The sequence below is a fragment of the Hemitrygon akajei genome, chromosome 19 (genome assembly GCF_048418815.1).
Source record: "Hemitrygon akajei chromosome 19, sHemAka1.3, whole genome shotgun sequence".
In the NCBI taxonomy this organism is placed as follows: domain Eukaryota; kingdom Metazoa; phylum Chordata; class Chondrichthyes; order Myliobatiformes; family Dasyatidae; genus Hemitrygon; species Hemitrygon akajei.
In genome coordinates, this window is record NC_133142.1 from 2,194,392 (window position 1) to 2,206,395 (window position 12,004).

At 56.1% G+C, this 12,004-nt stretch overlaps 1 protein-coding gene across 1 annotated transcript in view; it reads right to left on the reverse strand.

Moving 5' to 3' along the window:
- The window catches only part of lamb2l (laminin, beta 2-like), a 242,899-nt gene that overhangs the window by 72,946 nt on the left and 157,949 nt on the right, over positions 1-12,004 (reverse strand). The window contains 4 exon segments of the mRNA XM_073071978.1: positions 2,616-2,695; positions 5,600-5,712; positions 8,092-8,271; positions 10,601-10,789. Of these exon segments, the coding sequence (XP_072928079.1) occupies positions 2,616-2,695; positions 5,600-5,712; positions 8,092-8,271; positions 10,601-10,789 (562 nt within the window).

Here is a 12,004-nt window from a genome sequence, read left to right on the forward strand (position 1 = left end):
GTTCCACTGTTTAGGAAAGGCTCTAAACAGAATCCAGGAAGTTATAGACTGGTGAGTCTGACATCAGTTGTGGGAAAGTTATTGGAAGGTGTTCTAAGGGATGGGTATAGAAGTATTTGGATAGACATGGACTGATTAAGAACAGTCTGCATTGTTCTGTGCATGGTAGGTCATGTCTAACCAGTCTTACAGAGTTTTTTGAGGAAGTTACCAGGAAATTGGATGAAGGCAAGGCAGTGGATATTGTCTACATGGACATTTGACAAGGTTCTGCATGGGAGGCTGGTTGAGAAGGTTCAGTCGCTCAGCGTTCAGGATGAGGTAGTAACTGGCTTTGTGGGAGAAGCCTGAGAGTGGGAGCAGAGGGTTGCCTCTCTGACTGTAACTAGTGGTGTGCTGCAGGGACTGGGCTGTTTGTTATCTGTATCAACGACCTGGCTGATAAGGTGCCTGTTCTGGTTTTTTTGTGCGGGGAGGGGGATTCGGGCTGACAATCGTGCCGTTGTTCTGTTTTTTCTTGGTTTCGTGGCTATCTGGAGAAGAAGACTTTCAGAGTTGTGCACTTCGATAAGAAATCTTTGATAATGTGGTTAACTGGATCGGTAAATTTGCAGACAACACTAGATTGGGGGTGCAGTGGACAGTGAGGAAGGCTATTGTGGCTAAGAGAGGGATCTGCATCAGCTGGAAAAAAGAGCTGAGAGATGGCCGATGAAACTTAATGGAGAAAGTGTGAGGTTTTGCACTTCGATAGGACCGACCACACAGTGAACGGTAGAGAACTAAGATGTGTGGCAGAACAAAGGGACCTGCTCATGGATTAAGGGTGAAAGGTGAAATTTTTAAGGGGAACTTGTGGTGTAATTTATTTGCTCAAAGTGTGAGAGTGTGGAATGAGCTGCCAGCACAAGTGGTGTATGCGAGCTCGGTTTCAATGTTTAAGAGAAGTGTGGATAGGTACGTGGGTGGGTAGGGATATGGAGGACTATGGTTCCGGTACAGGTCAATGGGAGTAGACAGTTTAAATGGTTTCTGCATGGACTAGATGGGCCGAAGGGCCGTTTCTGCACTGCTCTATGAGTCCCTGACTCTGCGTATATCAAAGCAAACTGGGAAATAGGTCATTTGTGTTAATGACCAACAAAGATGTGCTGGGGGGGCAGCCCACAAGCAGTTCCCCTGTTACCCACCAACACCATAGAGTCATAGAACCCTACGGCTCAGAAACAGCCCCAATCTCATCAAACTGCCCTCCATACACCCTCCCATCCAAACTTCTCTTCAATGGTGAAATCGAACCATTTCCACTGGCTGCTCGTTCCACACTCTCACCTCCCTCTGAGTGAAGAAATTATCCCTCAGGTTCCCCTTAACTATCTCACCTTTCACCTTTAACCCATAACCTGCAGTTGTAGTTTTGCCCAACCTCAGTGGAAAAAGCCTGCTCACATTTACCCCATCTATACCCCTCATAATTTTGTACGCCTCTATCAAATCTCTCCTCATTCTCCTGTGCTCTAGGGAATAAAGTCCTTTCCCTATCACTCAAATCCTTATGTCACAACAACATGTTGCAAACTTTGTACATAACTAGGAGGGATATTTTATATTGGCTGATTAACCCACTGACCCACAAGCGCTGGAACATCCCGCACACCGCTGGGGTGAGCGAGGGAACCGGAGCACCCAGGGGAGTCCCAAGCGCTGGAACATCCCGCACACCGCTGGGGTGAGCGAGGGAACCGGAGCACCCAGGGGAGTCCCAAGCGCTGGAACATCCCGCACACCGCTGGGGTGAGCGAGGGAACCGGAGCACCCAGGGGAGTCCCAAGCGCTGGAACATCCCGCACACCGCTGGGGTGAGCGAGGGAACCGGAGCACCCAGGGGAGTCCCAAGCGCTGGAACATCCCGCACACCGCTGGGGTGAGCGAGGGAACCGGAGCACCCAGGGGTGTCCCATGCAGTCACAGGGAGAACATACAAAGCCCACACGGACTGCACCGGAGGTCAGAATCGAACCGTGGTCACCTCCGATATCACCACACCTTGGTCAATAGAATTGTGTCGTTTCTGCCCTTCCCCATCGGACACTCTGTGAGGAAACCGCACTGCAAGCTCGCTCAGCATGGGGGCGAGAACTCCAGAGCGGGCAGGCTCGGTGTGTGCTTGCTGGGTGACGGTACTGACGGTCACTGCAGACACAACGCTCAGAAAATGTCCGAATAAATGCAGACACCGAACACACTGACTGTCTACAACATATACACAGGGGCAGCATGATAGCCCAGAGGTCAGCGAAACGCCTTACGGTGTCAGTGATCGAGATTCAATGCCCACCGCTGCCTGGGAGGAGTTTGTACATTCTCCCAGTGACTGCCCAGGAACAGTCCAAAGATGTACCGGTCAGGGTTAGTGAGAGGCCGCTGGCTCCAGAAGCGTCACCACACTGAGGGGCTGCCCCCCGGCACTGTGGAGGTTGTCGAGGCAAATGACGCACTTCACTGTGTGTTTCAAAGCTACGAGGTGTGTGTGAGACAGATGAAACTATCACTGAATATGTGCTTGAGCTCGGTTGCCATGGGATCGTCAGCAGAGATTGAGGGGGGGTGACTACCTGTTGTTGTAGGAGCCCCCGAAGTCACAGTTACAGGGTCGACAGCCCGCCAAGTCAGTACTGAGTCCCCAGTACTCCGTCTGTGGGTTAAACAGGGAGGGAGTCATTACACAGACTACCTGTGAAACAGACAAACAGCATGTGCAAACAGACACACACACACACACACACACACACACACAGTCACACACACACAGAGACACACACACACAGTCACACACAGAGACAGACACACACACAGTCATACACACACACACACACACAGTCACACACACACACACACACAGAGTCACACACACACACACACACAGTCACACACACACACAGTCACACATACACACAGAGTCACACACACACACACACACAGTCACAGAGGGAGAGAGAGACACACACACAGTCACACACACACACACAGTCATGCACACACAGTCATGCACACACAGAGACAGACACACACACACACACAGTCACACACACACACACACAGTCATGCACACACAGAGACAGACACACACACACAGTCACACACAGAGACAGACACACACAGTCACACACACACACAGTCACACACAGAGACAGACACACACACAAACACACACACACACACAGTCACAGAGGGAGAGACACACACACACACAGTCATGCACACACAGAGACAGACAGACACACACACACACACACACACACAGTCACACACAGAGACACACACACACACACAGAGTCATGCACATACACACACACTCTCTCTCACACATACACTGTCACGCACATACATACTCACGTATACACATGGTACTCACATATACATATATGCTGTACTCCCACAGCACAAGCGTTCACACACGTGCACTTGCACACAATTACACAAACTCACAAACACAGTGAACTGCTCTTTCTCTCTGACTGACACTTCATTTTGCATTCTGTTATTGTTTTACCTCAGTGCGCAGTGTAATGATTGGATCTGTATGAACAGTGTACAAAACAAGTTTCTCACTGTACCTTGGTACATATCACAATAATAAAGCAATTCCAATTGCAGGCAACGTGACGTTCTGTCGAATCGCTCAGTTGGACAACACTAAACCCACGGGAGTGTGTAGTACAGGATAGGGGCAGTGCCCATGCCAAACCCTCACCCTCCAGTCACACTCTGTGCCGGGACCCTGTTCCCCGACCGCCCAACACCCAGTGTTGTAATGAAGATGGATGAAGTGCTGGTGAGGACTAACCTGGAGTATCGTGTGCAGATCTGGTCACCTGGCCGAAGGGCCTGTATTGTGCTGTAGGTTTTCTATGTTTCTACCTACAGGAAAGATACCAGTAAGATAGAAAGAGTACAGAGAAAATTTACAAGGATGTTGTGGGGACTCGTGGGCCTGAGTTATACCTCTTCATCTTTGGGATGAAGGTTCAGGACAGATAGATCCCAGAGGTGAAGGTGAATTCTAAATAGAGGATCAGGCTGACAAGGGAAGTCAAAGACAGCGTAAAAGCAAAAGAGAGGCAAATAATGGTGCAAAAATAGACTGGAAAGTTTTAAACACCAGCAGAAAACAAATAAAAAAGCCATATGGAGGCATTAGTGATAATGTTTCAACGTGGTTTCAATTGATCCTGACGTGGTTGTGGAGGACTGGAAAGCTGCCAATGCGGGAAATCCAAAACAACACACAAAACACTCATCAGGCCAGGCGGAAAAGAGTAAACAGTCCACACCTCAGGCCGAGACCCTTCAAGGGGACTGAAATGTCACTCCAGTCTTTAAGAAGTGGTGGGGGGAGGCAGGAGAAAGGAAATTATAGGCCTCAATGGTTGGGAAGATGTCAGGGATATAGCTCCAGGGTATTTGGAGGCACATGATAAAATCAAGCAAAGTCAGCAGGGTTTCCTTCAGGGAAAATCTTGCCTGACAAATCTGTTGGAATTCTTCGAAGAAATAATAAGCAGGATAAACGAAGGAGAGCCAGTGGATGTTGTTTGGATTTTCAGAAGGCCCTTGACAAGGTGCTTATTTAACAAAATAAAGAGCCCATGGTTTTACTGGGAAGATACTAGCATGGATAAAAGACTGGCTGACTGGCAGGAGACAAAGAGTGGGAATAAAGGGGCCTTTCCTGGTTGGCTGCCAGTGACTGGTGGTGTTCCGCAGGGGTCAGTGTTGGGACCACTTCTTTTTAACGTTATATGTCAATGATTTGGAGAATGGGATTGATGAATTTGTGGCCAAGTTTGCGGATGTCACAAAGGTAGATGGGGGGTGATGCACCATCAATAACTCACTCTGAGACGTAAGAAGCGAGGTATCGGCTTTTATTGACTAGAAGAATGAACAACACTACATCCTGGAGAATGAGGCCGGGCTCAGGCCTCAATCGCCTTTATACAGGGGTCTGTGGGAGGAGCCACAGGAGCAGTCCAGACAGGTATATGTAGTTCACCACGGGGGGGGGGGGGGGGGGGGGGGTTAGAACTGAGGAAACAGGATTTGGACAGATCGGGAGAATGGACAAAGAAGCAGCAGATGGAATATAGTGTTGGGAAGTGAATGGTCGTGCATTTTGGTGAAAGGAATAAAGGTGTAGATTATTTTCTAAATGGGAGAAAATTCAAAAATCAGAGGTGCAAAGGGACTTAGTAGTCCTTGTGCGGGATACCCTGAAGGTTAACTTGTAGTTTGAATCGGTGGTGAGGAAGGTAAATGCAATGTTAGTAATCACAGGATGTCAAAGGTTATGGGGAGAAGATAGGAGAAAGGGATTGAGAGGGATAATAAATCAGCCATGATGGAATGGTGGAGCAGACTCGATGGGCTGAATGGCCTGTCTCCTCATATGCCTTATGGTCTGATGGAAAGGCCTGTTTCTGTGTTGTAGCTCTGTATGATTCTCTGACACCTCAGTCTGGCCCTCCGAGCGTTGCAGAACCCACGGTACACTCGGTGAGAACCCCAGCCTCACTCCTCCCCCCGCCTTGACACTTACCAGGCACGTATCGCAGTACCGGCCCGTCACGTGCCTCTTGCAGATACAGTCCCCACTGATGTGGTCACAGGGAGCCCCCGTCATCACCACTCCCCGAGGATCACAGAGGCAGGCTGTGGAACGCAGCATTGGTGACACATTACAACATCTGTCCACCACCCAGTCCATCTGTCAGGACAGCCCAGCTCTGGGACGGGGAAGTGAGCACTGATCAGTACCCCCAGTACCCCACCCTAACATCCGTGTGAGCAGAGTCACCATATCCAATCCCGACACAGGGCTGAAAGGGTTAAACACGGAGTCTGGGTTACACTGGCTGGCCCAGTGGGCACTGTCTCTGCCTCAGAAGCTCTAGGAAGCTGGGTTTGATCCCCACCCCCGATACTTTCTGTGTGGAGTTTGCATGTTCTCACTGATTCCTCCACTGGCTCCAGTTGCCACCCAGATCCCAGAGACGTGTGGGTTGGTGAGTTTACAGCCCACTGTAGATTGTCCTCTGAGGGTTATGGGGGATGAAATTGTATCAGTGGTTGGCTAGCAGGTACTAGATGGGCCGAATAGGCCGTTCCATGCTCTGCAGGTATGCTCTGCAAGTTCCAATGTAAAACAAGGCCGTACTCTCTCCCAAACATTCCCACCTCCCTGTCCCTACCCCAATACCTCACCCCACCCTGACACCAGGCTTTCCCTCCTGTTTCCCACTTATCCTCTCCCTTCACTCCCTCCACACCCTGTCTTCCTCCTCCTCCTCCTCTCCTGCCCATCCCACCTCTTGTCAAGTCACCCCACAACCCCACTCAGTCTTCTGCCTCTCGCTTCATCCACTTGAGGGGCAAGGAAATAATTTGCTGAGAACGTACATCTTCAAATCTGGGGGCAGGTGAAAGGGTGGGGGAAGCTCAATGGGACCAGGTGGGGAGGGGAATAGTCGCAGAGGACCTGTCACAATGATCCACTGCGCTGCCAAGGCCCTGCCCGACCGCCATCCAGCGGGGACCCCTCCCTGCCCGACCGCCATCCAGCGGGGATCCCTCCCTGCCCAACCGCCATCCAGCGAGGACCCCTCCCTGCCCGACCGCCATCCAGCGGGGATCCCTCCCTGCCCGACCGCCATCCAGCGGGGATCCCTCCCTGCCCGACCACTATCCAGCGGGGATCCCTCCCTGCCCGACCACCATCCAGCGGGGACCCCTCCCTGCCCGACCGCCATCCAGTGCGCCATCCAGCGGGGATCCCTCCCTGCCCGACCGCCATCCAGCGGGGATCCCTCCCTGCCCGACCGTCATCCAGCGGGGATCCCTCCCTGCCCGACCGCCATCCAGCGGGGATCCCTCCCTGCCCGACCGCCATCCAGCGGGGATCCCTCCCTGCCCGACCGCCATCCAGCGGGGATCCCTCCCTGCCCAACCGCCATCCAGCGGGGACCCCTCCCTGCCCGACCGCCATCCAGCGGGGATCCCTCCCTGCCCGACCGCCATCCAGCGGGGATCCCTCCCTGCCCGACCGCCATCCAGCGGGGATCCCTCCCTGCCCGACCGCCATCCAGCGAGGACCCCTCCCTGCCCGACCGCCATCCAGCGGGGATCCCTCCCTGCCCGACCGCCATCCAGCGGGGATCCCTCCCTGCCCGACCACCATCCAGCGGGGACCCCTCCCTGCCCGACCGCCATCCAGTGCGCCATCCAGCGGGGATCCCTCCCTGCCCGACCGCCATCCAGCGGGGATCCCTCCCTGCCCGACCGCCATCCAGCGGGGATCCCTCCCTGCCCGACCGCCATCCAGCGGGGATCCCTCACTGCCCGACCGTCATCCAGCGGGGATCCCTCCCTGCCCGACCGCCATCCAGCGGGGATCCCTCCCTGCCCGACCGCCATCCAGCGGGGACCCCTCCCTGCCCGACCGCCATCCAGCGGGGACCCCTCCCTGCCCGACCGCCATCCAGCGGGGATCCCTCCCTGCCCGACCGCCATCCAGCGGGGATCCCTCCCTGCCCGACCGCCATCCAGCGGGGATCCCTCCCTGCCCGACCGCCATCCAGCGGGGATCCCTCCCTGCCCGACCGCCATCCAGCGGGGATCCCTCCCTGCCCGACCGCCATCCAGCGGGGATCCCTCCCTGCCCGACCGCCATTCAGCGGGGATCCCTCCCTGCCCGACCACTATCCAGCGGGGATCCCTCCCTGCCCGACCGCCATCCAGTGCGCCATCCAGCGGGGATCCCTCCCTGCCCGACCACCATCCAGCGGGGATCCCTCCCTGCCCGACCGCCATCCAGCGAGGACCCCTCCCTGCCCGACCGCCATCCAGCGGGGATCCCTCCCTGCCCGACCGCCATCCAGCGAGGACCCCTCCCTGCCCGACCGCCATCCAGCGGGGATCCCTCCCTGCCCGACCGCCATCCAGCGGGGACCCCTCGCACTGAGCAGCTGGTGTGTTGGGTCGGGTCAGCGGTGTGTACTGCCCGGCCACTCATGGGGATGGAGGGGTACCTACCTGTGCAGCCCAATGGGTTGTCCAGGCTCAGACCGTAAAACCCGTCCTTGCAGCGGTCACAGCGAGCGGCCCGCACGTTCTCCTTGCAGCGGCACTGGCCAGCGATCACCCCGTAGTCCAGGTCAGTGTCGCTGTCGCAGAGTCCCCCCTCCAGGGACCCCACCGGGTCACAGTCACACGCTGCCACACACACACACAGAGGAAGGCAATGAGACCCCATGGTCAGGAGGGGAGGGAGACGGAACGCAGCAGACAATCCCTCTCCCCACGGCACGGGACGGGAGACACAGTCAGTAACCTCCCTCCCCACCCAGCTACCCTTGTCCTATAGACACTGGAGGAACACGGCAGGTCAGGCAGCATGTAGATGCTCTGTCCAACGTATGGGATCTTGCTTTCAAATCTCTTACTATCTTTCCTTTCAGTTAGTCCTGACGAAGGGTCTCGGTCCGAAACATCGACAGTGCTTCTCCCTATAGATGCTGCCTGGCCTGCTGTGTTCCACCAGCATTTTGTGTGTGTTGTTGTTTGAATTTCCAGCATCTGCAGATTTCCTCGTGTTTGCTTTTTAAATGTTAGCTTCCAGGAGGAGTCGGTGGTGAGGAAGGCAAATGCAATGTTGGCATTCACTTCCAGAGGTCTGGAATACAAGAGCAGGGATGTGATGCTGAGGCTTTATAAGGCACTGGTGAGATCGTACTTGGGGCAGTTTTAGGCTCAATATCTAAGAGGGGATGAGATGGTATTGCAGGGGGTCCAGAGGGTTCACGAGAATAATTCCAAGAATGAAAGGGTTAACATATGAGGAGTGTTTGATGGCTCTGGGCCTGTACTCACTGGAGTTGAGAAGAATGAGGGGGATCTCATTGAAACCTATTAAATATTGAAAGCCCTAGGTAGAGTGGGTGTGGAGAGGATGTTTCCTGTTGTGGAGAAGTCTCGGACCGGAAGGCACAGCCTCAGAATAGGAGGGTATCCCTTTAGAGCAGAGATGAGGAGGAATTTCTTCAGGCAGAGGATGGTAAATCTGTGGAATTTATTGCCACGGTCAGCTGTGGAGACCAAGTCATTGGGTGTATTTAAAGTGAACATTGTTGGTGTGGTGAACTGTCTGGATACGCACCCCCCCCCCCCCCCGCTGACTGCTCCTGTGGCTCCTCCCACAGACCCCCCTGCTGACTGCTCCTGTGGCTCCTCCCACAGACCCCTGCTGACTGCTCCTGTGGCTCCTCCCACAGACCCCCCGCTGACTGCTCCTGTGGCTCCTCCCACTGACCCCTGCTGACTGCTCCTGTGGCTCCTCCCACAGACCCCTGCTGACTGCTCCTGTGGCTCCTCCCACAGACCCCCTGCTGACTGCTCCTGTGGCTCCTCCCACAGACCCCTGCTGACTGCTCCTGTGGCTCCTCCCACAGACCCCCTGCTGACAGCTCCTGTGGCTCCTCCCACAGACCCCCTGCTGACTGCTCCTGTGGCTCCTCCCACAGACCCCTGCTGACTGCTCCTGTGGCTCCTCCCACAGACCCCTGCTGACAGCTCCTGTGGCTCCTCCCACAGACCCCCCGCTGACTGCTCCTGTGGCTCCTCCCACAGACCCCCCGCTGACTGCTCCTGTGGCTCCTCCCACTGACCCCTGCTGACTGCTCCTGTGGCTCCTCCCACAGACCCCTGCTGACTGCTCCTGTGGCTCCTCCCACAGACCCCCTGCTGACTGCTCCTGTGGCTCCTCCCACAGACCCCTGCTGACTGCTCCTGTGGCTCCTCCCACAGACCCCTGCTGACAGCTCCTGTGGCTCCTCCCACAGACCCCTGCTGACTGCTCCTGTGGCTCCTCCCACAGACCCCTGCTGACAGCTCCTGTGGCTCCTCCCACTGACGCCTGCTGACTGCTCCTGTGGCTCCTCCCACAGACCCCCTGCTGACAGCTCCTGTGGCTCCTCCCACTGACCCCTGCTGACTGCTCCTGTGGCTCCTCCCACAGACCCCCTGCTGACAGCTCCTGTGACTCCTCCCACAGACCCCCTGCTGACTGCTCCTGTGGCTCCTCCCACAGACCCCCTGCTGACTGCTCCTGTGGCTCCTCCCACAGACCCCGGTATAAAGGCGATTGGAGGCACAGCCCCGGCCTCAGTCTCCAGGATGCAGTGTGGTGGTCAATTGCTGCTTGTTCTTTCTACCAGCCAATAAAAGCCTATATCTCGCCTCTCGTCTCCGAGAGTTATTGATGGTGCATCAGAGGGCATGCTGTGTTGGCATCGGAATGTGTGGCAACGTTAGCGAACTGCCCCCAGCATATCCTTCAGCTGTGTGGTTGTGCATGCAAAGGTCCCATCTCACTGTGTGTTTCAAAGTACACATGATCAATAAATTAATCTGAATCCCTGAATCTTCTCCTTGGAAAACTGGAATCCCCTCCCTTGGAACAATGAGCAGCCCTCCCCTGCACCCTTTCCGGGCGGGACAGCGGAAGGCACGGGCTGGGAGCCCACAGCCCCAGGGACACACTCACGGATGCAGGTATCCTTGGACCGGATGTCCGCCGTCGGGTTGCGGTAGTAGAAAGGTTTACAGAGCTCGCAGTTCCTGCCCATGGTGTTGTGGTAACAGTCATCACAAACACCACCGCTCACGTTCCCCGTGGCGCGGTACACCGCTATGTCGAAGTGGCACCGGCTGGAGTGGTTATTACAGTTACAGGCTGGTGGAGAGAGAGAGGCAGCAGGTTAGACACACTCTGGGCGATGAAACGAGCAGGGTGAGAGAGGTCCATGGGCACAGGGTGAGAACGGTCCATGGGCACAGGGTGAGAATGGTCCATGGGCACAAGGTGAGAACGGTCCATGGGCACAGGGTGAGAGCGGTCCATGGGCACAGGGTGAGAATGGTCCATGGGCACAGGGTGAGAACGGTCCATGGGCACAGGGCAGGGTGAGAACGGTCCATGGGCACAGGGTGAGAACGGTCCATGGGCACAGGGTGAGAGCGGTCCATGGGCACAGGGTGAGAACGGTCCATGGGCACAGGGTGAGAACGGTCCATAGGCACAGGGTGAGAACGGTCCATGGGCACAGGGACAGAGCGGTCCATGGGAACAGGGCAGTGTGAGAACGGTCCATGGGCACAGGGTGAGAGAGGTCCATGGGCACAGGGTGAGAACGGTCCATGGGCACAGGGTGAGAACGGTCCATGGGCACAGTGTGAGAACGGTCCATGGGCACAGGGTGAGAGAGGTCCATGGGCACAGGGTGAGAATGGTCCATGGGCACAGGGTGAGAACGGTCCATGGGCACAGGGTGAGAACGGTCCATGGGCACAGGGTGAGAACGGTCCATGGGCACAGGGCAGGGTGACAGCGGTCCATGGGCACAGGGTGAGAACGGTCCATGGGCACAGGGACAGAGCGGACCATTGGAACAGGGTGAGAACGGTCCATGGGCACAGGGACAGAGCGGTCCATGGGCACAGGGTGAGAGCGGTCCATGGGCACAGGGTGAGAGCTGTCCATGGGCACAGGGTGAGAGCGGTCCATGGGCACAGGGTGAGAACGGTCCATGGGCACAGGGCAGGGTGACAGCGGTCCATGGGCACAGGGTGAGAACGGTCCATGGGCACAGGGTGAGAGCGGTCCATGGGCACAGGGCAGGGTGACAGCGGTCCATGGGCACAGGGTGAGAACGGTCCATGGGCACAGGGTGAGAACGGTCCATGGGCACAGGGACAGAGTGGTCCATGGGCACAGGGATAGAGCGGTCCATGGGAACAGGGCAGGGTGAGAACGGTCCATGGGCACAGGGTGAGAGCGGTCCATGGGCACAGGGCAGGTTGAGAGCGGTCCATGGGCACAGGGTGAGAACGGTCCATGGGCACAGGGTGAGAGCGGTCCATGGGCACAGGGTGGGAATGGTCCATGGGC